This window comes from Drosophila melanogaster, chromosome 2R, assembly GCF_000001215.4.
Source record: "Drosophila melanogaster chromosome 2R".
NCBI lineage: Eukaryota > Metazoa > Arthropoda > Insecta > Diptera > Drosophilidae > Drosophila > Drosophila melanogaster.
Window position 1 is genome coordinate 18726851 of NT_033778.4, and position 27833 is coordinate 18754683.

The window sequence follows — 27833 nt, forward strand, 5'->3', positions numbered from 1 at the left end:
GCACGCTTGGAATCTCCATGCTCTTCAGCACTAACGACACGTCAGTCAAAGTCAACACACACTTCAATTTCATCTGCTGCGAGGGATGAACCAAAAATTTAACACTGTCACTTTTTTCCGCCAACAAACGGGCACATAGTACAACAAAAATGGTGTAGTAAATAAATGCGCTGTCATATGTGTGGGGCATTGCAGCGGACTGCCAAAAAGTGAGGAGCGCCTGTATCCTCTTCCTGAAATCCCATTCCCCTTCTACACACCATGCCACCATTTTTTTGCCCTCTTGCATATTTACTTTTCAACTTTGTCACATGCCACAGACATTCTGATTTGCGACCTCGCTCCACCCGCCAGATGAATGCGAATGTGTCGAACAGCAGCTAACCAAATGTTTTATTTACAGTGCCCTGCTGTGCTCTAGTCCCCATTTTTTCATCCTTTTCCAAGTCATCCCGCTTGTCTGCGCTGCAGCACTTTGTATCCTTACAAAAGGATATTGCAATTTGTGGCCAATTTAATGGAAAACGTAGAACTTTCCGAATAACATTTCGTTTTTTACATCTGATTGTAAAATTTTAATTTGTACAATAAATGAATATTAAATATTCGTATTCTTAAGTATTTCTTTAAAAATATATATAAATCATCCAAATGGGAACTTGTGCAATTTTTTAAAGAAATCATTTTCATATGAAAGAGTATTATAAGATTCGTCGTAAGGAAAAGTAACATCTGCTACTTGTTTTCATTTAGTATTTGCGCATTTCCGCATTGCTGACATGACTGACATGCCAAGCGGACTAACACAAACACAACTGAGAAGGAGTGCAGCTGCCACGCCCAACTGGAGCTCTGCCCTGGGGTAATTAAAAGTGCTTGCAGCAGCTCCTCCTCCTCGACTTCCTCCATTCGCCAGCTCAACTCCTTCGGGCAGTTAAATTGTTCCGCCAGAATAAGCCCGCTTTTGTTTTTGGCTCCACGAGCCCCATATATTTCACTTTATTCTACCCATTTTCATCTAGACCATATCAAATAATAATGCCCCTGACTACTGGAGCCATTACGTATACGCAGTGTTGGGTACCGAGCTAATTTTCTATATGGTGGCATCCAGCTGAACGTTGGCCGGTCCCCAAGTGTCCGACGGCTTGCAAGCGGCACGTATTCTCTAAAAGACGGGAAATGGATATAAAGCCCCTGGAAAGGAGGGGTGGGGGGGGGTGTACATACCTGCCAGAAGCTGCCGTTATGGCCACGCTTTTTATAGATGGCATAGATGGCCCAGCCGGGTAGTTGAATCAGCCCCAAGGTGGCCAAAAAACAGCCAAAAACTGTTAGTGGGGAGAGAAGAGAACACGGATACAATATAAACCCTTCAATAAAATTGAAGTGCAGGAAGACGTGGCCTTACCGTGTGCCAAGGTGGGATAGCCAACACCTTTGTACTCCAGAGCGGACATATCGAGCAGCATGTAGATGAGCACGGCGGTCATCAAACCAGGTGTAATGAAACGCCAGCAGAGGCGCCAGTACCAACCGGTTTCAATGCCCATCATAAACTTGATGTCCTCGCAAAAGCGATTAACTCCTAAAAAAGTGAAACAAAAAGGACTTTGAACAATAGCTTATCCCACGTTGGATATATAAACCCACCGTAAATCCATGCAACAGCCACCAATTCGCCAATGGCCAGGATCAAAGCGGTGAAGGAGACACCGTAGAAATCCACTAGATTCAAGATAAACTGACCGCCCGGGGTCATGTAAACGATGCTCACCGAGAAGCCTAAAACAGTCAGGCCGCTGGCCAGTTTCCAAATGGGCGGGGAGCGTAATCCGAATTGATCCCGAATGACGCGCAGGATGCATGATCCCATGCCCACGGTGCTGCCAATGCCTAAGACGAATAGCATGAGGAAGAAAAGGACCGCGAACATCTTTAGGTAGTTGTGCTTTAGGGCGCCCATGGCGCTGGCTCTTCTCGATACCTTACCTGTGGCACATACTCGAACTTGGCAATGGCCTCCGGATACGAGATGAAGGCCAATCCCGCGCCGCCCTTCACCACACTGCCAATATCCGGGTTGCCAGTCTCGCGTGCCAGATTGCCCAGAATTCCAAAGGTAATGCAGCCAGCAATTATGGATGAACAGGAGTCCATGGTGGTGATTATCACAATGTCACTGTGGGGTGTGGCGGTTAGTAATCTTATTGCTCGAATAAATCTCTTGGCTTAGCTTTAGATTTCGTAATGAAATTGTTAAAGTAATATGCATTCTAAGCTTTCATTCCGTATCTTATCTTAAGCCAATAAACTCACTTGTATACGTTGCGGTTGAAGTTGTTGTAGCTGGCATAGGTGATCAAAGTGCCGAAACAGATGGCCAGGGAAAAGAAGACCTGTGTTACGGCTGCATACCAAACGAGTGGATTCAGCAGCTCTCGCCACTGTGGCTTGAAGAAGTATATAATGCCATCGATGGCTCCTGGCAGGGTAACGGCTCTCAAGAGCAGGATGAGCAGCACCACATAGGGAAATACGCCCAGGAAATAGGCCGCCTTGCCACTGCTCTTAATGCCGCGAATGAGGACTCCTCCGATGACCAGCCAAGCAATCGCCAAACAGGCCACCAGTTGCCAGTTGGGCAGACTCAGTCCGTTGTCTATGTTGGGCACCTCATGAAGGATCTCACGTCTGGAAAGGTAGAGCACAAGCATAAAATCATTTATAACAATTTAGAAAATAAAGCCTAGTCTATATGAATTTGTGATGGCATTAATGTATAATATGTCTGCCAAGAAAATGTTCTCTAAAAATCCTCTGCTTGTCTTAATTAGTTTAATAAAATGCTGTCAACAACTACTTGAATGATTTAAAAGTGGAGGTACTTGCTCAAAGTACAGCTGTGCCGGTGACATTTTTCCACTGCTATTTTGAGCATTGCCGTCGTGGCAATCGGTGCCCCAGCTCTCCCAGCACCTGCTCCATGGCAGCTCGGAGCCGAAGGAGGCCAGCCAGAATCGTAGAGTCAAAGCCATAATGCTGGAGTAGTATGTGATGGAGGCGGCTGTGGCCAGGACTTGACCCAATGCCACGCCCTTGAGCAGGGGAGCCATATCGAAGGCCTTGACCACGCCGCGACCCGTGAACTGGCCCAGGGATATCTCCAGATAGTAGACAGGCCGTCCAATTACCAGGAGGGCAATCAGGTACGGTATCACAAAGGTACCGCCGCCATTCTGGAAGGCAATGTAGGGAAAACGCCAGATATTCCCCAATCCCACGGATAATGAAATGCAGGAGAAAAGAAATTCGAGTCCATTTCCCCATTGCTCCGCCGGTTTTTCCGCTGGTTTTTCCGACTTCTTGGAAATCTCTAGCTGCGTCATGACGAGAACTGTTCACTTTGCGATGCCGCGTTTAACTAACCGCAATCGAGATATGTACCTGAAAACTTGGATGCTCGGATTCAGTGTCAGAATCGCGCGCCACAAATTCTCTGCGGTTGATTATCTAGTTTGGGGCAGTCTGGGGTCTGTAATCTCGTCGTGAACGCATCGTGAAATCAGTCTTAATTGGCACTAATAAAAGGTGCTAAGTGGCATGCAGATGCCGTAGACTGAATCCGAATCAAGTTCAGAAACAGAGGCAATTTGTATACAGATCCATTAGAGAGAAGTTCTATATATTATTCGAGCTGGACGATAAGCCAGTTTGTAAAGGGTTGAGGCATAGGAGAGATGTCAACATGCTGTAATGTAATTCAGACAACGCAAATTGAGTCAAGTTGTGAAATTTGAAACACGGAAGCCGGCTGAGTTAATCTGGAAAGGCAGCAGAGATCTTTGATTATATTTAATTAAATTAAAGTACGGATTTATGCCAGCTCACAAACAATATTAAACTCTGCCGCCTTCATTTTAAAAGTAATTTCTCAAGTGAAATATACTTTGAGAAGCCATCAAAAAGGAGCTAGAAAATTTTCTTAAAAACATTTTCCACCGAGCTGGCAACTATTTGAAGTTCTATTTTACCACTACTATCTCTTCAGCTCTCGCCTGTCTGACAGCTTTGGAAAGTTTTTAATAATTTTCAAGAGTTTTCTAATTAACATCTCTGGCAGGCTGCAACTGAACTTGGCAAAAAGATGGAGCAACCAAGCCATCGAGCCAAGAAAATAAAACGCATCAGTTGGCGGAGGAGGGAAAGGGATGGAATGCGATGGGATGTGGCAGATAGTTGGTTAAATGCCACTGAGCCGCTTGAGTGTGCTATTACGGTGACAATTTTAAATGGGTTTTTAACAACTTTCGCAGATTTATGACAATTAAAAGCCTTTGATAATGCTGATTGCCTCTGGCTTTAGCTTCACTGCGTGGGCATTGCAATCCACGGTAATTGACTCTAATGCACACGAATGCCGTTTTAAACATAACTTGTTTGCATTAAATGTGGGAAAATATGAAAGGACCTGAAAGTATCGTTCACATTATGAAATATTAAACTAATATTTAACTATTTAAACTTATAGCTTCTAGCTAAGACTTGGCATATAAACAGCAAACAAAACGGCAGTTTCATGGTCCAACTGTTTTAAGCGAGCAGCTTTCGCGTGCTTTTGGCAAACAATTAAATTTAATACAATAAAATTAAGTCCATAAAAAAAGTACATTTTTCTGCTTTAGAGTGTTTCGTTATTTAGTTGATTGTTATTCGAGTCGTCGCACTTGTTTTTATGGTTTCCATACCACAAATTATCGCACATAAATTGCCATTAGTTGGGTGGAAAGCGTATGGGATGTATAATTTCTGGGTTCGGTCTCCTGGTGTTGGGTTAATTAAAGTGCAGTGCATTAGCTTGTTGTCGGCAAAGCCGTGGGAAATGCGGGAAAAACGAAGGGCTGAAGGCGGTGGGCTAACTAACTTTAATTGCAGCTGTAAAATGTTGTTACTTGCGCACGCAGATTTTCAACGACCAGCAACAATGGCAGCGAAATGAGGCAAATAAAATTGGGGGGAAAAACTTTTTCCGATGGCACAAGCGAAAACGCATGTGTGGATACAGGGATGTATCTGTGTGTGTGTGTGTGTGCAAGGATCGATAGAAGGAGGGAAACTCGAAGCTCGTTTGCAGGCCCATTAACAAGGAAAAAATGAGCACTGCAATTAGTTTTCCCTTTCTGGTTTGGACTGAACCCAGGCCATTCGGTTTCCGTTGGCATTCTCTTGTTTCGGCTATTCCTTCTAACAAGTTTTCTTTTAAAATTGATTTCAGCGGACTTTGTAACAACTTCCGTTTCCGCTTCACCTGCCTATATATTCGGGATTCAACCACACATATGATTGAGCCCCGTTTAAGTTCGCAATTTTCCGTCCAATCGGCTTTTTTGCTTAGCTTGTCAATTGTCACGTTTTTTTCTTTCGCTCATTGAACATTGACTATTTGCAGTTACAATTCGATTGAGTTCATATTTAATTTTAAATAAATTTTTAATCAACTTGAATTGAATTGAAACGCGTTGTTTGCGGCAGGTCGCAAAAAATGAAACTTTTCCCTTGAATTCACCTAATTGGCCTGCCAATCGTAGGATTTGGAGCCCTGCGGCGGTCGGACTGTAAATAAATTAGTCTCATTTATTATTGAATTGAAAATGCGTTAATATTAATTATAAATTACGTTTCATTCATTCCATTTTCGTTGCAGGTGCGTCGTCCAAGCGGAAATTAACTTTTGGTGAGTAGAGAAACTACACACGCATAAGTTTGCCAGCGATGTGTTATGTTGGCTTATGAATCGAGTACGTGTTTCGGGGAAAATTACTGGCTTTCCTGCAGTGTGTACGCAAGCTTGTTTTATCAGCCCTATTACAGTGAAAAAAAAGGTTAAATTAGCCAAACATTTCATACATTAAAACATTAGTCTTACCTTTATATTGTGATAGGTATCTTTTAGCCGTTTTTATGCAATTAGGCTCTCACCTCTATATCTAATATCTATATCCTATATTTTAAGCATAAATAAAATATAAAATGGTATTTTAGAAAATATTCTGAAGAATTACTCTAAAATTCAATTTATACATACAAGAAAATGACATTAAGAAATTGAACAAATTGAATAGTGATACATTAAAGTTTAATATAGTTTTTCGGCACGGGTTCTTGATTTCGAGCACCTCTTTTCCTGAGTGCCTAACTTGAATTTAAAGGGTTTTCGGGGCAGCAATCAGTGCTTGAGCTGCTTGTGCGGCTCCCCTTGTTATTTGTTTCGCTTAGCGCGTGCCTCAATTATGAGCAAGGTAACATCCACTTGAATGCATCGCGCTGTGGCAGTGGCAGTGGCACCACCAGCGGAGGAGCAACAGTAACGGCATTGGCAAACTTAGTTAGTTGCCCCGGCCAAATGTCAAGGGACTGGAGGAAGAAGGAGAAACTCTGGGAAGCTCATGGAAATCCAGGAAAGCCCGGGCAACGGGTCGGATGGGTGAGCTAGCTGGCAGGTGGTGGAAACTCCGGCCAAGTGTTTAACCCAGTTCGCAGTTTGGCGCACAGCTCCTGATCCAGGTATTGTGGCCGCCTTTTGTTGCCATTGTTGTCGATTGCCACTGCATTCGGTTCGGTTCGGTTCGGTGCAGCTCAGCTCAGCTCAGCTACGTTCAGTTTTGTTTCGTTGTTTGCCGCTTGTTTGCTGCTCTTGCACTTGCGGCACGTAATTGTTGCAGTGCTTGTTATTTTGCCGTGGCTGCTGCTGCAAAAGTTATTAAAATGGAAAAGCCAAAAGCGAATCGATTATGCCGGATGCAGCAGCACGGCAACCTCTCACAATTGCTCCAACTTTGCCACGCAAAACTTTTATTTCGGCACAAAAAAGCTGAAGAAAAAAAAAAACAAAAACCAAAAAAAAAAGCAATAGAAAAGAACGAGATGAAAGGGAAGTAGAGGAGAAACTTTAAATTGACATCGAATGGCAAAACCGAAAGCTGCTGTGGCAATACCTAACAAAAGTGAAAAGTTGTCGAAAGTTTTCTTTCCGAAAAATGATAAGCCGGCCTCCCGCCAACCCCATTTCCCTTTAGACGGAGTCACGCACGCTTTTCGATTAAGCGCAGAGAGCAAAAGACAAAAGTCCAAAGAAAATGGACCATGGGGCGTATGAGTAACGAGTGTTAGGAAAACCGACCACGGGGCGTATGAGTAACAAGTTCCATTCCTTTTTTTTTTGTATTTTGTATGCACGGCCAGCAATGTCTATGGCTTAGTGGGTAATGCGAGTTTAACAACTGAATTGTTGACTGACATTTAAATTTGCCAACACAATTTGCATTTCTTTCTCTCTTTCAACTCACCGCCTCTCTTTAGCCTGTCACTTTGGTCTTTTGGCTTCGTGCACGAGTATGTGTGGAATTTATGCAAATAATAAGCATTTCCTTTCTGGTGTCTCCATTACTTGCTTGCCACGTCTAATTTCGAGCAAGTTTCTTTCGGGGCTCTGTTGCCCCATGTTCGTGTTTGAGTTGGCAAACAAATTTCAATTGCAAGTTTGGGGGGAATTTCTTTTTTCTTTTCTTTGACTTTGATGTAATTTAATGTGGCATTTGGCTTGCACTTTGGCTTTGGTATTTGGCCACATGTTCTAGTATCCTGCACATAGCGAGTGCAATTAAATATGAAAAGTAATTTTCATTGTTAGCCAAGGAAAAACTGGCACAGCTGCGGGGCACTGGAAATCCATTCGTTTTCGACTTATCTGCATTTCGCCGTTGACAGCCAAAGAAAATGGTATGGAAAAAGCACTAGGAAATGCAATTTGCATGCCACAAAATAATTTTCTACCACTCGCAATCTGTTCTTTCTCTTGGTTTGAAAATGAAAATGGTGCGCATTCAAGAAAAAATGTCTTTGGCAGCTTGCGAAACGTAGTTAAATTCAACTTGACATCCTCCCGATTTGGTCCGCCCTCAACAAGTGTCGCTTTAGCCAAAGCTCTCTTGGCCTGGCCAACAAATTTCTGCAACGTAATTGGGAGTGAAAATCTCTTTTGGCTTGCCCATTCGGCGTATGCGCAATCTCATTGTCAATCGCTTGGCGCGCGCGGCTGTCTGGCTGACTGGCAGACATAGTGGCATTGCCTTATTAACAATTATTTGCCAGCTTTATGCTGGCATTTGGCCAGGATGAGACGGAATGCCTCTTGTGGCGCTGACAGCCGACAACTGACACTTGAGGCGCCCGTTTTGCCATTTACCATATTTACGCTATAAACGTTATTTATTTGCCGCCCTCGCTGCCAAACGGAGCAAATTTGCTGGCGCTGTCAGTTAAGCCACTCAACTTTGATATTGTCAAAATGTAGCACGTTCAAAGTGTTAACCAGTTTAGAATGGGGGGGCCAACACTCCAATTTCCCTGCATCCTCGTCATCCGAATGGGTTATGGGAAGCGCTTATTTTCGGGCAGATTTTGCCGGCTTTAGTTAAGGGCGCAATGCCACACAAAGTGGCTTTTTATCAAATGTCCTTAGTGCCCTTGCACACACACACACACACACACAAACACACACACACACACTTGAGCGCGTACAGTTGGTTTGGCTTTAGTGGCATCTACGTGCGGAAGGGGCGTGGCCAGTGGTGGTGATGGTGGTGGATGGTGGCACTTAGCCATTGGAGGGCCTAAAATAACAATGATTAAATGTAATTTTAGGAAGTCCATCTAACACCCTCGGGCGCCCAGCTCTCAAGCCTAATTACAATTGGGTTTGTTTTATTCCAGAGCTTTTGTCCAGAGCTGCCGTCGGGTTGTGGCGGACACATTTTTAGGTGGCGGATGCGTGGTAGTTGGCCAATTTCAGAGCTCCGGTGTGCCATCCTCGAGCGTGAAAAGTGCCGCGAGAACTTCGCCAACATGTTCGGCAACAGCTCCCAAAATGAAGTTGTTGTGGGAGTTTGTCCACTCGGCGCCATGTCGTTCGCCATGTTTGCCCTCAGTCTCAACTTGTCACGAACAACAGCGACGCCAGGAGCTCTTCCTGAAAAAAAGGATGCATTGAGAAAAAATTTCATAGTAATTTTATTTTTTATTAAGTTTAAATTTTTAGTTTGTAAATGTGTGTTTTGCATGCTTTGGAAAAGAGGTGAAATATGAAGCGTGTTAAATCATGCCATTTATAATATGTATATTATACAGAAACCTTAAATCACAGCTTGGGTTTTAAGCAGTCGATTTAAGAAGTGTTTTATCCGATGTAGCGTTTTTGTTTTTGTTAGCCATGCTGCCTCTGACATAAACATTATCGCAAATACCATGAATAAATTGTGATTAAGTTATTTATTTCTGTGTGTCGCTTCGTTCGTGTTGCATTTTGAACAGCAAGAGCAGTACAAACGACAGCAGCAACACCACTTGATTCAATGCACAAACAAGGTTGGTCCTGCTGCCCCTGCCCCTGATCCTGCCTCCTGCGGCAAACTTTTCCCCCTTTGCCCATCCCTCTCCTGTCCGTCAAGCGTAATTACACGGCATGTCTGTTCCATTCAGGCGCCCCAACCAACCCCCCCCCCCAACAGCCCAGCGAGTCCACCCACTCCTGTTTGATGTGCGTGTTTTATTTCGAGTGCCATTTGTTTTAATTAAAATTATTTAAAGCGTTTTCAGCTTGAAGAGCTCCGGCGTGGCGGCAAAATTTAAGTTTTTTGCCCTTGCCACAATTTTGTTAGAGACGAGCCATCACTGTACACCGACCGACTCTTTTGGCTATTTGAGAAATGGTTGCTTTGAGAGTAATACGAGATAGGGTTATCCAATTTATCCAATTAGTTCGTGACCCAGGGGAACATGCAATAATTGCCACGCCACAAAATAAATTTCACTGGCTGAATTGGGGGCATGTTGTTATAAAACAGAACATTCAAGATTTTCAACAAAGGTGAATGGGTACCAAAAAACAGCTCTAATGAACATGATTATGCATATTTTATGTTTATTTAATATGTATTTAATATAATATAAATATAAATATAAATATATTATATATATAATATAAATATATATCTATTTAATATGTTAACATTTTTAGATATAGTAACTTCTTCTTACGGCTTGCCAATAACCTTTTGAAATATATGTAGTTTTATACCACATATTACCAGGTAACTAAAGTGCTATATGTGCGTATGCAAAACATATTGTGTACTTTTTATCCGATTTCATGCTCAAATAGAAGACAGCATTATATTTATTGCCTTTCGTGTGTTTGTGACTGTGTTTTTGCATGAGACCCTGCAGCTGAATTTTATTGTCCACCTAAATTTTGCTTTGCTGATTTGTTTGCCAACGAATCGCTTTTTGTTTGTTTGCTTGCTTTTTTTGCGGTAAACACATGCAGACCTACACCTTTTAGTCCACACCAACACATGCACACATCCATACACACCCACACAGATACACACACAATCTATGCACCAATACATAGACAGAATGAAACGCAGCTATGAGAGACACTTAACAACGGTTTCTCGGCCATTTTGTTTGTGTTACTGCCATTTTTTCGTGCGTCTGTTTGTGTGTGTGTGTGTGCATAAATGAGAGAAACCCAACGTGGCAACCATAAAACACAAATACAAGCGCACACATAGAGACATTCTCATGTTTGCACAATAAAATTTCAACAATATACGCGACCCAGTCGCCTCCGTTCTTGAGTAAATTGGATCTGTGCAGTGGCACGTGAGTGCGGGGGATGTTAAAATTAAATAAATATTTGCCTTAAAGCCCACCGCCGCCGCTTTTCAAACCGAAACAAGACACCCACACAGCGGTATTTAAAGCAGCCAACCACAACAACAGGAACAGAAAACCGGGTCGAAACAAAAGTCTCGAGTCTCGGAAATCTTGGCAAAAGTATTTCCACTTGGCAAAATATGAGACTGCGGGCTGGAAGTGGAAAGTGGGGCATTTTCGCCAGACCCGAAAGGTTCACTCAACAGCAAATAGGAGCCTGAATCTAAAGTTTTAGCCGCTGGCCATTTACAATGGGCTCATAAGCCTTAAATTTGTGCTCATTATTTAATTACCAAGTTTATGCAATTGCTAAACAAAAAAAAATATTATTTTGCGGTCATAATTAAAGCAAATACTGGGTGAGTGGCGAAAAGCTTTGCTCTAATCACTGGGATTATATGGCTTATATAAGTGACATGATTATTTAATGACTGCCATATTGCCACGCAAAAATTATTAATTAAATTACGACTTTAATATATGCGATATTTGTACTAAGCTTAAAATCATACAAATATAACTTTGTTGTTATAGTGTTTTTTTTTGAAGTGTAAATGTTTTATAATTAAAGTGAGTAAGACCATATTTATTTACAAAGCAGTCTGTTTATTTGGATGGCTATTTTGTTTTTCGACCGCCAGTCTATCTACACTTTTATTCTATATAAAAGTAAAACAGATTTTTGTGTATTGCTTTATAGTGTCACAATTAATCAACTTTATGTAGTTTATTGTTCAGTAGAACTTTATTCAATATCCATTGTTTATTGTTTTAAACAAACAGCTGGGCGGAAAAAAAATGAGCTATTTTTGGCTCGCACAGTGCACCTATAAATGTTTCGTGTTAAGAAAAAATCAAATCATTTTTAAAAATGAAAATTTACGTAATACTACTAGTATTCGCGCTGACCGCCTTTGCCGCGGCATCGGGGCGTGGCCGTAGTCACAGTATTACCTGGGGCGCCAGAACCTATAGAGATATGCATTTACACAGGGAAATCATTACGGAGAAGTCCAAGTTTCTGCGCGTCGTGACCAGAGAATTTGTGTTTGATCAAAAAGTGGGTTACTCACACTTAAAAGGATATTTCACTTTATAAACGCTTGCTTTTTTTATTTCAAAGAAACTGGCACGCACCATCACTCAAATTGTGATCACGGATCAGATCAGAGATGGAAATGGTGGCTATGCGTATCTAACTGCTGGTGGACCACAGACCACATATGCCAAGATCCACTTGAAGAGTCAACGGAATCAGGGCTTCAGTTTCATCATCGACATATACGGCGTTTAATTATATGATCCTTAATTTATTCCTCTCAGATTCATATGCAAATACAGATAGTTTGTTTATTTAACGACGAGCACATATTTACATACTGAATACATATCCGCAAGCACACTTATATGCGTATTTATGTAAATGGTTATACAATTGACACACGCCAAATGAACTGCCGCTAATTTGCAGCTGACGTGGGAAAAGTACGAGTAAACGAATACTGATTGATTGTATGAATTACCTTTATTTGAGCTCTATTATAATAATCAACAGATACTTGAACAATCTACTAAGTGCAAACTTGTAAGTTCATTATCTATTTAAAGGATACCAAAAGGCATGACCAGTTTTTCTTTGTTAGCTGCAACTTTGAAGGTTATAAGCCAAGTAGGCGATGAGTTGTTGGGAGGCAATTCCGACCACTCGTAATTACCCAGCCATTTCGACTAACGAGGCAAGTGCAATTTTCGGTTGAGCAAATGGGGAAAGTATAACCAGCAAAAGCCTGTGAAGCCGTTCCCTTTGCCATTTAGTAAATGTCAGGCACTTAGCCTTCCAGCGCACCACCGCCTAAAAACCATCAGAAAGCCCTAAAAACCACCTTTCACCATCCCAGGCCGAAAAACCCCAGCCATCTTCGATGCGATGCCATCAGGCAGTGTGAAAGTCAAACAAATCCAATCAATGTTACGCAGACACATATACTCGTATTTCTATGGTCGTACGTATGCCTGCATATATGCAAATTAGCTGGGGTTATAAAATGTAATGTATTGGTTGTATCCCTCGGCTCTGGGAAATCAACCATCGATGCTTGTATATATGTATACGTATATGGATGTGGTGGTTACGTTTGAGGGGCCACCATCAATCGCAACGAATTAAAATTTTATTATGCCATATTCCCCAAACGAGCGGAGAAGGTCGGCGTTTGTATCTTTTATGGTTTTCGAATGTAAATGGTTTTTGTCTCCCAGGTCGCCAAATCGCCTGGTAAATGTGGGTTAACAGGTCCTCCGTAGACTTGGCCCAAAGGTGCAACGAGTTGCAGTTGTGGCATTTTTGATTGACGGCACATTTTGCATACGGGAATTTTGTTTAGAAGGCGAGAAGGATCTCACGCAGGACCCTTTTGGTAACCTCAAGCGCCAGTCAATGCCAGAATGCCACCCACAACCCCACACCCACAGGTGAGCTGCCATTCCTTACGAGTCCAGGACAAAACCAAGAGCCATACATTATGCAGGTTGTTTGTTATCGTTCGATAAAGTGTAAATTATGGGAAAGTTGCCAGGCAGCCAGGTCAGTTCCCCTAGGTACGGCAATATATATACATATATTGTATATATATATCCATGTGTTACCTTTTGCCATATAATTTCAGATAACTTTAATGTGTGTCTTTTGTGCGTAGTGTGCTCAGTGGTCTTGAAGCCTGCATTGTTAATCGCACAAATGGCATTTGCATACACGCATTTGACTAATTTATGCTGACCTCTGGAATGCCTTTTAATTGCCCACCCAGCTGTTCGATGTTTTGGTGCTCGGTTTGCTGTTCAGGTTCTGTCAGAGGCCACAGACATGGGAAACTGAGTGGAAACATCTCAAGGACTGTCAATCGCAACTGGAGGGTCTTATGCAGATTTCCGTTTGACTTTGGCCTGCCTTTTGCGCACGCAAAGCCAAGTGTTGACCTCAGTTTCGCTGCTGTCATAGCTATTACCCTTGTATTCCCTCAGATGTTAACAATAGCCGCCTCATCTCGTTCATTTCACAGCCAATTTTGTGCATTTTCCCACACTCCGTCCCCATTTTTTTCATTTCTTCTGTGTGCAGCTGCATCCTTGGCTTTTTTTTCAGCACTCACGTCCCTGCTGCCGCTTTTTTGGCCTTTTGTCCTGCGTGGCTGGAAAGTGTGAAAGCAGCAGGCGAACGGATTTCTGGTCTCGTTTCGCCAGGGACTTTTGTTTTTCAATTGCCATTTGCCATATTTGCGGCAATTGTTTTCGTTTTCTCCAGCAGTAAATACAATTGCAGGCAAGTGAATGTTCCATGTTTCTGTGCACAGAGGAAAAAGACTTTGCAGTTTAAGGAAACAATTTCATTAAAGATTATGTTGCAGTGATCTATAAGAGCTATCTATTTAATCAATATTCAATACCTCTGTGATACATGGGAATTTGATATTAAACTTTAATTCTGTACATAAAGTAACTGAGTCATCTATTGAGTCTAATACTGAAGTTTTCGCTTAAAAATTGAACAACTATTCTCTCTCTGTACTCACAGTGAATTTCCGGCTTAAGTTTGACTAGTGCAACAGAGTTCAGCTACGGTTATAGCGCCTCCGGTTTGTCCTATCAGCTGCCAAGGAGCAGCATAAATGGGATAGAATGGAAGCTTGTTATGTGCAGTCGTTCGTTGTGCCACACACACACACACACACACACACCCAAAATCCCACACACGCTCAAGCCAACGCACTTGTTAGTTGCCTTCCATTTCTTATGCTTATCAAGCGAAGCTTTTCCAACGTGCTAACAAACGAGCAAAAACAGCAGGAAAAGCTGGAAAAGCAAAGAGTAGGGGGCAGCATTTGATTGCCTCGAGCTGTTTTTCCGGCGTGCAGTTTTCACTCTGTCGATATTTAACTGGCAGGGCTTTGCCAAACCTTTCTCAGTTTGATCGATTCTTTCAGTTGTACTGTCAGATATTCCAAACACTTAAGGGATCGGCTGGCTATCTAGCACAATATCATACCTCTGATTTTTGCTGCTTTCTCGCCAGCTGTCTTATAGACAATGCGATGTGAGTAATACGTTGTAAACTTACAATAATTATTCGATTACAACTACTCAATATATATGGATTGAGCTTAAAGCTACGATTTGCAGAGCTCTTGATTGAAATTCCGACCTTTTTTGAGTCGAAATTTCTCTTTAGCATACATTATTGGTGTTCTCTTATTTCCACAAAAAAAAAAACCTTTACTTTCAATAGGAGCTTTTAGAAATGTTTTATAAGCTATTGACAATAAACAAACCTTGAACAAATAAATTAAGAATACGATTACCACCACGATATATTTTGTTATTTTGTTTATGTAATTGTCTACATCGCTATGGAATATTATGAAACTTTAGTACACACGGTTCTTTCCTATAATCATTCAGTACTTTTCCCCCTTAAAATGTGAGTTCAATGTGTAGCGGATTCACACGCTAATTCAGTTCCAAGTCCAATATAACACGCATGTTATGACATCGTGCTTTGTTTTTTAAGCCGATAACAGATCAAAGGGTTCCTTAGTCATTTCAAATATTCATCTTTCATAATATTCTTTTGGGTGTTGGCAATTTTTCCAGTCGCCGGTCGCTTGAGCTTTATGTTATTAGGTTTTCGATACATTTCGACCGCCCATCGGCAATCATTTTCATGGAAATTTGTTGAAACACGCGACTTAACGTGGAATGGAAAATTATTTTACTTTCTGTATACGATTAAGGTTTTTATAAACATCCCATATATAGCTTTGATTATATCACGTTTCACGCTGTTCCGTTGGCACAAAAACACAGCCCCATAATGAAATGCAGAAATAGTTCGGGACAATACCATTTTATTGTTTCGTTCAGTTTAGTTATATCTTCGGTCCGAAGTCACATTTGAGAGAGCAGAAGTCATAGTGATTGCTTAGTTAAATACATGGACTAATTAAATGTGCATTTACGTATATTTAAATGACTTAAGGCTACGATTGCTTTGCGTTGATTTTCGCCTTCGGAGGTCTCAGATAGTTGTCGATATAGAATTTACCAAACAGATAAATGAACACAACGCCTTGCACCATATTTAGATAGAGAAGACCGCGTGGAACGCCACAATTCGGTGAAAAGAATCGCACATAGATGGCATAACTGAGCAGCATGAAGAACTGGCAGAGCTGTGTCAATGTTATATACTTCTTCCACCAGATATTGGCCCTCACTCCGGGATATTCTGAAGACAGAAAGTAGTAGAAATACATGACCGTGTGCACCAAGGAGTTCAGCAGTCCAACGGCATTGACATGGCCTCCAGTTCCATAGTAACGGGTTAGGGCATAACTTCCAAAGGACATGAACACGTGGTGATATATGTGCAGGAAGGTGATCTGCTTATAGCTCTTTCGCAGCACAAAGAACACCGTATCCATAAGATCGAGGACCTTGTTCAGCAGATATGCGGCATGCAATACTCGTTCCAATTGTTTGCGTTCATGGCCCTCGGGAAAGCTTTCTATGCAGTGCAGATTGCAAATGCCCACGATGAAGAGATAATAAAAAACCTGAAAAATAAAGGAACACACTTTTTAATTTCAAAAAGATTGTAACAAGTCATCCAACTTACCATTCCGAAGTAGAGACCATTGTATAGCACCTGAAATAGATTGTAGACCTTCAAGACCGTTTTCAAATCATATGGTTTCCGGTTTCTCATAAAGATCTTGCCCAATTTAAGGACAAACAACAGATATGCTATCAAAATCAGTGTGATAGGCCATGGTGATCCAGCCAGCGGAATTGGGTTAGGATCTGTTGAGTATTTCAAAGAAGTGATATACTTGTAGTAATCAGCACATTGCCGAACTTACCCGCTTGAGGTATGCGCAAGTATCGGAGCATTATTAAATGGTTGATTGTTGTTTGAGGAACCGCTGGCGACTGTTTCAGCAGTCTTGAAACAATCCAGTTTGTTTTAACGAAATGAAGCCAAATCAAATCACATAATGTATTATTCAGCTATTTGAACTGCGATGTCTGTCCTACATTTCGGAATGAGAGACCCAGAATAAAACGCTCAGTCTCAGTACACTCGATTGAGACCGGCTCAATTGCGTAAAGAGAACTGCATTGTATTTATAAATCACTGCTCTTTACTTTTGGCTTTGACATAGGTTTGATAGTAAAAGTTTCCAAACATGGTCATCATGGAAACGGAACCTCCCAGCTGAACGTACTGCAGGACCTTGGGAAAACGGCAACCGGGATTTAGCCACAATGTCAGTACAGATTGGGCGAAGAGGATCATGAACTGTAGGAACTGCAGCTTGGTGATGTACTCTTTCCACCAAAATGTGCTCTTCACGTTTGGATACCAAGCAGATGCGAAATAGTAGGCGTACATCACCACATGTACAAATGAGTTGAGATATCCCATCAGGTTGTATTGTCCTCCGGGTCCGTAGAAATAGTATGTCAATGGCACACCCAAAACCATGAATACATGATGGTATACATGGAGTACGGTGATTTGCTTGTTGCTCTTTCTCAGCACAAAGAATATCGTGTCTATCAGATCGATCACCTTGTTGATAAAGTAAAAGTAGGTCAACAAACGATCGACATCTTTATCTGGATGATCCGAGGACAGCATGGTCATGCAGCGGAAATCGTATAGTTTTTTAATAAAAAGATAGTAAGTGCCCTGCAAGTACAGAGATATGAAATTAATTTTTTTGTTTATAGGTATAGCAATTAGCTAAAAATGCCCACCATTAAAAAAATGCCAGAATTCATTAGAACTTGACAGAAGTTGTAGATCAACATGGCTTTTCGCATATTGTAGGGCTTACGAGATCTCATGAAATCGGGTCCCACTTTGAAAATCAGCAGCAGGTAACCCAAAACTATCACAATCGCCGGTAAAGGTGTGCCAAACATGGGCAAATGGACGGGATCTGTGGATAAGTAAGTAAGTGGATATTTCTGATGCAAAGATCAGGCTGACCTGCCGGCAGCCCTCGGAATAAATCCAATAGTGTGAAGTTCATGGTGTCTCCGTCGAATGCAACTGAGTAGCGCGTTTGCCATTCGCCACTTTATATACCAATGCACCTGCAACAGTGTATGCGGACCCAAAACACAATAACACCTGATTATGTATGCTCCTGCAGACACTATACTATTCTCGTAGTGCAGTGCCCCGACCAAGAGTCGTCAAGATTTGAATTTCTAACGAAGTTTCTAATTCATCCGCACGCATTGCATGGATCCCACTTTGGTGTCAGGTGGTTCGCTTTCCGGGCATTCAAACCTATGTTTAGTACTTGCAAAAATATATAAATTTAAAATTAGATATCAAATGTGTTTTTCAAAGTCTACTTACTAAAACTGTTTTCAATGTATTGCATTTCTGAATATCCTCTTCTAATGAAAGTTGTTTTTTCGGAAAGAATTTTTGCTCTATTGCTAAAATATACATCATAATTTTATAATAAAAAATGATGAAAAGTTAATGTATACGTACTATGGTATCAATAATTTATGGCCCTGACTTGCCTAACCGATTTCTTTGTTTTGCTACTCTTTTCAGTGGTTTAAAGCGTTTTGGCAGACAATAGACGATGGCTATGGGCAACATCAGTAGCAGCAGCCAAATCGGAAGAGGCCATTACGGCTTTAATCCCAGGAAAGGAGCAACAACAGCCACATCAGCAGCAGCAACAAATCTAATTACAGAACAACAATAAGGCCAGGACCTGGTGCCACCGATGATGATGATGATGATGATGTTAGAAAACTTCCGTTTTGTTTGCCCGGGCGGAAATGAGGCTCAATATGTCGCCCAGTCACAGGTTACCTTTCCAATTCTGTGAGCAGTGACCTCGAACGCATAGAGCTAAAGGAATCCCAGCCCCCCTCGATTGCCTGAAATTTAATTAAAGCGCAAAAAACTCGAAACGGACTCCTGCGATAAGGGTCGAAACAAAAGAGCAGTTTCCCCCCAGGAGGAGGACGTGGAGGAGGCGGCGTCGGTGTGTCGGTGGGTTGGCCCATAAATCTAACCGCCCACCAGCCACCCGGCAACCAGGCAATACGGCAATCCGGCAGCAACCCATGTTGCACGTTGCTGCAATCGAGCTGGCCCACGTCCACTGGCCAATTAGCTGCTGCAACAGCCGAGAGCGGCTATCGTTTGGGCTCCATTGAACGCGTACTCTAGCCGAGCGCAGCTGCCTCTCTGATGACTGCCGCCAAAAGACGTGCGAGCAGCAGCAACAGCAGCGGCAGCAGCAACACTAGCGGCAGCAGTAATGGCAACGAGCAGCACTCCCAGCAGCAACATCTGCAGCTGCAGCAGCAGCAACAGCAGCATGCCCAGCCAAACGAGTACCAACAGTTGCTGCAGCATCCCCACCATCACTATCAGCAACACTACAGCGGCAACAACAACACCAGCGGCAACAACAGCAATAGCAGCAACACGCAGCAATACCACCAGAGACAGCAGCAACATCAGGCGACATTGCGCGACTGTTCCGTCAAATTGCCGCTGGATATCCTGTGAGTACGGCCAACAAATCATTTGGGGTTCGAGTTTTGCTATTGCACGTAGCCGATAAGAAGGCCAACAGTCGGAACCGTAAAAAGGTCAAGCCCAACTCTCCATCTCCATTTCCCCAGCGCACCAGTGTCCCAACACCCATGGGAATCTGGTGTGGAGATAGCCGCACGTCTGGATGGTTTAATAAAATTTACATTTTAACAACGCGATTGAAAATTGCATTAACTTTAACGGCACAACATTTGCTCGATTCGAATTTACCGCGCTGCTGCACAGAAAACCAGTCCACTTCGGCAAAATGAATCTGGGAATTATAAATATTTATCCGTGGAGCAAGGAGCGGGGAACAGAAGACAAAGTACAGCAGGCAGAGGATTGGAGACAGGGACAAATGAAGCGTTACAAATGCTTAGTACTGCGAAATGGAACTTATTCCAGTTTTGTCAGGATTAGAGTGCTTGAGCCCGTCTTTAAAGCTTTGCGTTCGGCGGGGATTTGGGCTTAAAGGCTGCCTGTCTGCCAACCTAGAAAGTGTGTGACAACGACAGAACGAAAAGGAGCAGAAACAGCTAGAGAGGGAGGACTCCTTTCTGGGTGGCGCTGCGTTTATGCAGATCGCAGTCAAGTGGCGGGCCGCCTTGTGGAGCGCGAAACGAGGCCAGTCGCAGCCGGGCTGGTACACTCAGAGAAATACATAAGTGAAAAGATATGGGCTGGTAGAAGTTGCAATCATATTGTTAAGATCTCAGATTAAGTTCTCAGAACGATACTTATTATTCTTTAAAAACATTATTTTTTTAAATAATAGCAGATATTTCTAGGTAGGATTTTATAATTGTTTTTCTTTCCGTGTTGTTACTGCAGCTGCGGGCTTAAAACGGGTTAAGAAAATGTAAAAAAAAAAAAAAAACAGCTGGGAATATAAAAAGAACTTAAAGCGTGTCGACAACTGGCAGAAAAAGGAATGGGGGTAGAGGGGATGCAGGGTATCCAGGGCGAAAATATAGAAATGGGGGGTATGTAGAATGGCAGGAAGTCGGTCGGTCTTGCTCTGAGGTTGCTCCGTGCGCCGCAAACGGCGCCGTCGAGTGAAGTGCCTCGACTCCTTGCGGGCCTCTAGCCCAGTGTGTCGTTACTTTTAACGAGGTGTCGCATGCGAAGTGGATGAGGCACTGGCAGCCACTGGCGGCGGCAGGGAGGAAACTCCAGGGGCGAAGCCACCAGTTGCCACACGTTTCCCAGCCATGCCCTGCCCTGCCCCACCAGTACCACCACATCACTTTGCTATGGCTATGCCTTTGCCACCACGCCCCTACTCTGTATATGAAATTGCACTTAGCCGCAGACTGGCAGCAGCTCCTTCTGTCACCTGCTAATGCCCGACATAGCGGACCACCTGCTCACCCTCATCATTCCCGTACCGTGCAGCTGCGGCATGCTGCAAATGAAGTCATCCATTAGGCCACGTTACGTATACGCCTAGTGTGCTGCAATGTGGTGCTCATAATAATGCTGCCAGTGTTTGTTGCGGTCTAAGCGGAAACGTTTATAATGGAATTCGCTTAAGCGCCGCCGGACGTGAGCGTTCAGGTGGTGGCTGAAAATGGAGGACTGCGTCCAGAGTGTCGTCTTGCTAATTTAGCTAAAGGCAACCGGAAAACGGGAGGAACAGTAGTGGGTTGAACAGAAGTGCTGGAAAACCGCCAGCCTTAATTACTCAGGACAGCCGGCAGGGCAATCTAATTAGCTGAAACCAAAACCAAATCCTAATCGATGTCCTCTCTATCTCTCTCTCTCTCTCTCTCTCTTATAGATGGCTACCGAAATCGGCAATGCGGCCGGCGGGTCCTGATACCTCGCCCACGGACTGCATCCTGGTGGTGGGCGTTTCCCGTCCAAAATTGGCCGTCGTCTTCCTTACGGTCATGTTGATCTCTCTGTTCCTCACCTTCCATGTCCTGTACGATAGTGCCGTATACAATATCCAAGCGGCCCAGGCTGTCCACGAAAGGCATCGTCTATCTATGACCGCCTCCGCATCGGCTCTGGCATCCTCCTCCTCATCGTCGTCCAATTCCGGCTCCTCCTTCTCCTCCGCCGGTGGCGCCTCCAATCATCTGCCCGTGTTCGTAAAGCCCGTGCCCAGCTCCAATCAGCTCAGCCATCCCATGGTTTTTCCCTCCAGCCGTGTGCACTTTCCAAAAACCAGTCGACGGTTGCCGCAGGTAAGTCCTGAGTAAATTTGATAAATTCTTAAATAGCTTAAATGCAAAATAGCCAGGAATTGTTAATTAGTGTACCTACTCCAATCCAAGACTAAAATATAATGTAATGAGGCCACAATAATATGTTTTAAAGTAGAACAAACTAGGTAACTATTTAGTTGCTCCGCATGTAGATGGCTAGTATGTGTGGCAGTCAGTTTGGGACCCGACTAATTGCTGCAATTTGCATGTTCGTGTTCTTTTGGCTCGACTTCCGCACCCAGGCACTCATCATCGGTGTGCGAAAATGTGGTACACGGGCGCTGCTGGAGATGCTCTACCTACATCCGCGGATCCAGAAGGCCGGCGGTGAGGTGCACTTCTTCGACCGGGACGAGAACTACCTGAAAGGTCTGGAGTGGTACCGCAAGAAGATGCCACATTCGTTCCGTGGCCAGATAACCATCGAAAAGAGTCCCAGCTACTTTGTGTCGCCAGAGGTGAGTGTGTGTGGACATTTTTAATTGCCTTTCTCTCGGCCTGTCCGTAATTATTAATTAACTGTCTGCCGGCATGGACGTGGTACTACTGCTACAACTCCTGCTGCCTGGCCATCTATCAAATTAAACTGAAACGCTGGCCATGTCCCAGCCAATTTCCGTGTCCATGTCGGGAGCCGGAGCGGAAATGTTTGCAAATTCATTTGGCAAACGGCAACGTCTAACACCCGAACTGAATCGCTTTTTGGGCCAGGTTTTATTATTGTTTCTTTTCCGGTCGCCTTGTATTTGTTGCCCAGCCCGCAGAGTGTCACAAAATTGGGTTATTGGCCTGATGCAATTTCGCTGCGAGCCGGAAGTTGCATGTGCCACACACAAGGCCCAAGGTGAACGAAGTGGGGGCCATGTGGGGGTGGGTGAACTTGTCTTGCAGCTGATGCAGCAGTTTCAATTTGTTTGGCACTTTGATGCGCGGATAGATGGCGTAGCTTCCACTTCACTGATTCGCATAAATCTTCATTATTGTTGTTATTAATATTTATTAAGATGGAACTGATGGCGGCAGTGGGGCCAACTAATGCCAGCGAAACTCCGGAGCTCCCTCAGCGCAAAATGTCAAATTATCCTGTGGAGCAGCATAAATAATGCATTCAGCTCCCAAGGGTGCACTTTGGCCTCAAACTGAAACCCTCGATCTGCTCCCATCTGATATGTCAAATGCATTTTGGCCGCATTAAAGATTCAGCGAAATGCATATTCCCACCGGGCCAAATGCGAAATGCAAACGGTTCATCAACGTGAATAATTCTGAAACGCTTGAGTGCCCAGGCGACCAAGCAAAAACAAAAAACAAACACAATATTGAGAAACACAAAAAAGTTATGAACTTGTTGCACGGCCTGGTGGCTCTTATTGAAATTGATTAAGTTTATTTACTCGGCTCGTTCCGCCCATTTGCGAGGCTATTTATACAACGTGGCAAATTCAAGGACCCCGCCGTAGTCGACAACGGACTCGTTCCGCCAACATTGTACGGCAATATTTTCCGGCTTAATTAAATTGTTCACAGCACACTTGCTGCGGAAGTGCAGCAGCAGGAGGCGGACAGGGGAACGGCGACGGTTGGGCGTGGCTGCCACAAAAGGCTGCAAATTAAAGCCAACAAAAAGGGGGGGGGGGCGACCATGCTCCTCTGAAAATGTAGCAGCCAGAGTTTGCAATTATTATCGATTGTTGGTAGGTATCCGGCATAAATTCATTAATTGGAACAGAAGGCGAAGGCACAGCATCAAATGCCAATTTTACACACCTTGAGAAAATATCGAAAAGAACTGCACTAAAAAAAGCATCATTCATATTTCCAGCTGCAAGAAAGATGAACCATTTTATTTCTTTAAAAGTTAAAGCACACACTATTTATTTTGATTAAACATCGTTTTTCCGTTCAAGCTGCCAACTTAATTATATTCTTTTTCATGCGCTTTTTACCGCGTGCAATTTTCTTTTATATTGTGTTTTTGTTCCATAAATGATAGGTTGCTTTAATATTTGCATAAAATAATAGGAAAAAAAACTATTGGTTTTGGTTAAATACAGATAATAAGTTTTCCCCGCTTATTGGCTTATTTTTAATTTTATATTAGCTGAAAAATTTAATACTCTTGAATGATTAGCTATGCTGGATAAAGCGTGCATAACTAATTAGACAAGAATTATTTTAATCGATTGTTCCACGATGGTAAACATTTTATATGGAACTCAACAGATTTTTCCGTCCAGTGAACTTACCTGCATATTTTCCTTTCATTAAATATTTTAAAATGCTGGGTAAATGTGTTTCTTAACTTTTCATATATTTCAGGTGCCGGAACGTGTGCGGGCCATGAATGCGAGCATCAAGCTGCTCCTGATTGTCCGGGAGCCGGTGACCCGGGCCATTTCGGACTACACGCAGCTGCGTAGCCATGCGGCCACCGCCATTCTGCCGTTGGCCGAGAAGGATCCACCGAGTCCGAGGGAGAGTTCTGGCGGTGGGGCAGGTGGTGGTGGTGCTGGTGGTGGTGGGGGAAGCGGGACCGCAGCTGCCAAGATGCCAACACAATCACTGCTGTATGCCAAACTGCAGTCGGCCCGTGGCTATGACAATGCCCTGTTGGGTGGCAGTGGGGCGGGCGCCAAGGAGACGAAAGGCAAAACGGTATCTTCGTCTTTGGTCAGGAGACAGGCGTTGGGCAGTGGCGGTGGTGTCGCTGGAGCTGCGATGACCACGACAACAATGTCGCCAATGGCGAGCGCCGCCCAAATGGCAGCCAAGTAAGTGAACCGAACTGAGGCATTTGCCCGTGCCCAGTGCTCCATGTCCGCACTCCCTTTTGCCCCCTTCCGCCGCTGCTTGACATGCAAATGAAATGCAAACTGCAAATGAAAGTTGCCCAAAATGCGACTCTTGTCCTTGGCTCTGGCTGCTTCTGTCTCTGTCGCGCCGATGGTGAAACTTTCTTGTTGCGGCCTCACTTGTTGACAGAGGGTGTGTGGCAGGCGGAGCCAAAGGAGCCAAGGACTCTGTTTAACATGGTCGTAGAGCTGGCTGAAGTGGGGAGCTGGGAGCTGCTCATTTGCAGCTGCTGGCAATTCAATTTGCCATCCTTGTCGAAAGGAAGATTTAAATTCCCTCGCCTCCTTTCACCCCGTTCGCAGGTCCTTTGAGGAGCTGGCCATATTTCCCAATGGCACCGTTAACGAGGCTTATCGACCGCTCAGCATCTCCATGTACCATGTCCACCTCCATCGCTGGCTGGAGGTATTTCCGCGGGAGCAGCTGCTGGTGGTCAATGGGGATCGCCTCATCGAAGATCCGGTTTCTCAGCTGAAACGCATCGAGGCTTTCTTGGGTGAGTAACTTTTGAAGTGTGCTCTGTGATTGAAGCTATGTTTGGTATTCAACTGTAAATGATACCTTTAAATGCTTAAAATTTAATTTAATTTTATTTATTCTTTTTTCTCGTTTTCAGGCATTGAGCATCGGGTGAATAGCGAGCACTTTTACTTCAATGAGACCAAGGGCTTCTACTGTCTGCGCTATGACAACGGGGATCGCTGCCTCCGGGAGACGAAGGGCAGGAAGCATCCGCATGTGGATCCCGTGGTGGTCTCCAGATTGCGAAAGTTCTTCGCCGAGTACAATCAGCGATTTTACGAGCTGGTCGGCGAGGATCTCGGCTGGCCGGAGGAGTAAGCTCGTCGTGGCGAAATTCACTGGCAAATGGAGAGCTCTTCGCTGTCCTGGCTGGCCATAAATCTGCTGTTGGTCAAACGTTTGGGTCACAGTGCAGCCAATTTAATTACAAGCAGGAGCGGCTGATGGAAAAAAACGAGCAAAGTTATCCAGGACTTTCATTTGCCCTTTTCCGTTGCATACTTTTGCGGGAGGCGGAGCGCAGTATTTCTGCCTGGCCGAGTCGAGCTACTCTGACAGTTCAATTATGTGCGCGTATTGAAAAATTGCATTCCTATTTTCCCGGGCCACCACCCGTTCCGATCCCCATCACAATTCACCATCACCACATGCAAATTTGCTTTTGCAGGAGCAAAGAGCAAGCGAAGGAACAAGGATCCGCATAAAAAAAATATATATAGTAAAATAAACTGCACGCATTTTGCTGTGCAGCAGGCCATGAAAATGTGTGTGCATGAATGGGGCATACATGTCGTATATATATATATATACATATATACATATAGTATATATATAGCGAAATGAAAAGCAATATCTACATGATGTTCGAAGGTTACACGTTTTCTACGTCTGCTTGTGTTTTACATACTCATTCTCTCTCCTGCGTGTGAGTGAGTGAATCGGGAGTGTTCGAGAGGATAAAAATTAATTAAGCAACTAAATGTGATTTTATAGCATGTAAGCATAGGACAAATTGAAAATGATTGCGATGGCTGCTTGTGGGATATATGCAGTTGATGGAGGGAGAGAGAGTGAGAGATATGGAAATTAGGAGTGAAGTGGCAATTAAAAATGTATTTAGACTAACAGTCGGCTGAATTAAATGTGTGCGTACAGAAACATAAACAAAACTAAACATATCACATTTATCATAGCATAGTATAGTTTAATATAGTGTAGTTTATACACAACATAAATACATATCAGGGGTACTCGAGGTCCTCAAGCAACTTGAATACTGAAAATGATTGAACTAATGCAAGTGGTGCGTATGTTACATATCAAAAGCTAAACCAACCATGAAATCGAAACATATCAGCTGCAAATGTCGGCAAATATACAAAGGAAGTAAATATACAACCATATATATATACATATATATTATATACAAACGTATCAAATTTGTTGTAAATGACTTTGATTTTGACCTAGTTTGTAGTGCGCGATGTGTCACGGAATCGTCATAGACAAACTTCTAGTTGAATATAGCCGTATTCTAGTTTAATATCGCACTGCCTAAACCAAAAAATAGTTATGTCTGTTTAGATAATTATACTGCACCAAACTTAGTGATAGGTTTATCAAAGATAGTTTTTTAATGCATTTTTAAGCAAGATTATTTTATATTCCTAAAGAGAGAAAAGCATATCAATTACGGCAACTCTACATCTAGTTACACATAATATATACATACATATATATATATACATACACTTACCAGCTGTTTGGCTAACGTTTAAACATTTCATATGCATATCAAACTCAATGTGAAAAACTCAACCTAGGCTAATGCTTTCCGTGACGATCCATCCAATTTCGGTTTACACCAACTTGAGCACACTCTTTCATAGAGAGATATGTGTACGTATTAATACCCCTTTGGTTCCGAGTACCAGTTCATAGGGATCTTCAGCACAGAACTCGACTAGCGCTTAATCAATACTAAACAGAAAATAGACTATGGAATGTATAAGCCTTGTTTTTACAGTGTATCTCCTTATATACATCCAATGCTGATATCCTAACGACAATGGAACCACGAAAGGAATGAAACAAACCAAGCAATATAAATTCAAAGCAAGACTGAAGGTCCTCCGCAGAATATTTTATTCTCCTACATTTTTTTTTTAGTCAGTCACTGAGTTGTTTTGAATTCTGTAAACCAACCAAAAAGCAAATGTAGTAGCAAAGACAACGAACATTTCTAATTTGTTTATATTTTTATACAGATGGGAAAAGTACATTAACCGAAATCCAGGAAAGATAACCGAAATGGAAACAATTTCCGTTTTAAAATATATTATAGTAATGCGAAATTATTTATTAATATACTCAAAGAGCAATTTGTAGTCACATTTTGTCCTCTAACTTCAACTAAGCCAATTGCATACGAAATACATATCAAAAGTTTAACTCAACTCTAGATCCTCCATTGATATTGATATATTGATATAATTGATATTATTGATGTATTGTCTACTTAAATTGAACGTGCAAAACTCAACAACTATAATGTACCTTAAAAATCAACTCTCTATTTCTTTAACTTTAACTTAAACTCTAATGATAACTCAACTCTTACAACTTATTCAAACTTTCAATGTACATACATATACAAAATATTCAAAAATTACAAAAAAAAATAAACAAAAATAAACCAACTAATAACGAAACAAAATCGTATATGAATTCAACAAATTGTAAGAAAACCAACAAGAATCAACATTTTATGCTATGGAAAATTTTACGCATGCAATAAATAAATGTAATTCGAAAAACGGAAAATA

General features: G+C 42.7%; 5 protein-coding genes and 1 long non-coding RNA gene across 8 annotated transcripts in view; 2 read left to right on the forward strand and 4 right to left on the reverse strand.

Moving 5' to 3' along the window:
- Positions 1-27825, forward strand: part of Hs3st-A (Heparan sulfate 3-O sulfotransferase-A) — a 36562-nt gene extending 8737 nt beyond the window's left edge. Inside the window, exons 3-9 of one of the 2 annotated variants that reach the window (NM_001299660.1) lie at positions 5705-5734; positions 18416-19386; positions 21201-21612; positions 21876-22091; positions 23953-24404; positions 24789-24982; positions 25103-27825. In NM_001299660.1, coding sequence (NP_001286589.1) covers positions 19067-19386; positions 21201-21612; positions 21876-22091; positions 23953-24404; positions 24789-24982; positions 25103-25326 — 1818 coding nt within the window. In that variant the 5' untranslated portion in view covers positions 5705-5734; positions 18416-19066 and the 3' untranslated portion in view covers positions 25327-27825. The remainder of the gene's footprint in view (positions 1-5704; positions 5735-18415; positions 19387-21200; positions 21613-21875; positions 22092-23952; positions 24405-24788; positions 24983-25102) is intronic. The other variant, NM_176229.3, reaches the window with a different exon arrangement.
- On the reverse strand, positions 967-3431 carry List (Lithium-inducible SLC6 transporter). 2 transcript variants are annotated; one of them, NM_176228.3, is made up of 7 exons: positions 2893-3431; positions 2320-2694; positions 1993-2182; positions 1654-1896; positions 1412-1588; positions 1231-1331; positions 967-1168 (listed from the first exon to the last, which is right to left on the reverse strand). In NM_176228.3, exons 1-4 carry the CDS (start codon positions 3387-3389, stop codon positions 1795-1797), a joined length of 1164 nt encoding a protein of 387 aa, NP_788408.2. In that variant the 5' UTR covers positions 3390-3431; the 3' UTR covers positions 967-1168; positions 1231-1331; positions 1412-1588; positions 1654-1794. The 2 variants fall into 2 exon arrangements, with proteins under 2 accessions (NP_788408.2, NP_611364.2); NM_137520.4 differs by having other exon boundaries at positions 1654-1936.
- CG33998 (uncharacterized protein) lies at positions 11642-12293 on the forward strand. Its single transcript, NM_001038870.2, has 2 exons — positions 11642-11839; positions 11903-12293. Exons 1-2 carry the CDS (start codon positions 11651-11653, stop codon positions 12071-12073), a joined length of 360 nt encoding a protein of 119 aa, NP_001033959.1. The 5' UTR covers positions 11642-11650; the 3' UTR covers positions 12074-12293.
- lncRNA:CR30121 (long non-coding RNA:CR30121) lies at positions 12281-14808 on the reverse strand. Its single transcript, NR_048141.1, has 2 exons — positions 14349-14808; positions 12281-14119 (listed from the first exon to the last, which is right to left on the reverse strand). It is a non-coding gene; the product is annotated as a long non-coding RNA:CR30121 (long non-coding RNA).
- On the reverse strand, positions 15667-16776 carry CG18609 (uncharacterized protein). Its single transcript, NM_137521.3, has 3 exons — positions 16695-16776; positions 16451-16635; positions 15667-16388 (listed from the first exon to the last, which is right to left on the reverse strand). Exons 1-3 carry the CDS (start codon positions 16723-16725, stop codon positions 15813-15815), a joined length of 792 nt encoding a protein of 263 aa, NP_611365.2. The 5' UTR covers positions 16726-16776; the 3' UTR covers positions 15667-15812.
- CG17821 (uncharacterized protein) lies at positions 16956-18146 on the reverse strand. Its single transcript, NM_166304.3, has 3 exons — positions 17831-18146; positions 17596-17780; positions 16956-17527 (listed from the first exon to the last, which is right to left on the reverse strand). Exons 1-3 carry the CDS (start codon positions 17871-17873, stop codon positions 16967-16969), a joined length of 789 nt encoding a protein of 262 aa, NP_725820.2. The 5' UTR covers positions 17874-18146; the 3' UTR covers positions 16956-16966.
- Positions 27826-27833: the final 8 nt, after the last annotated feature.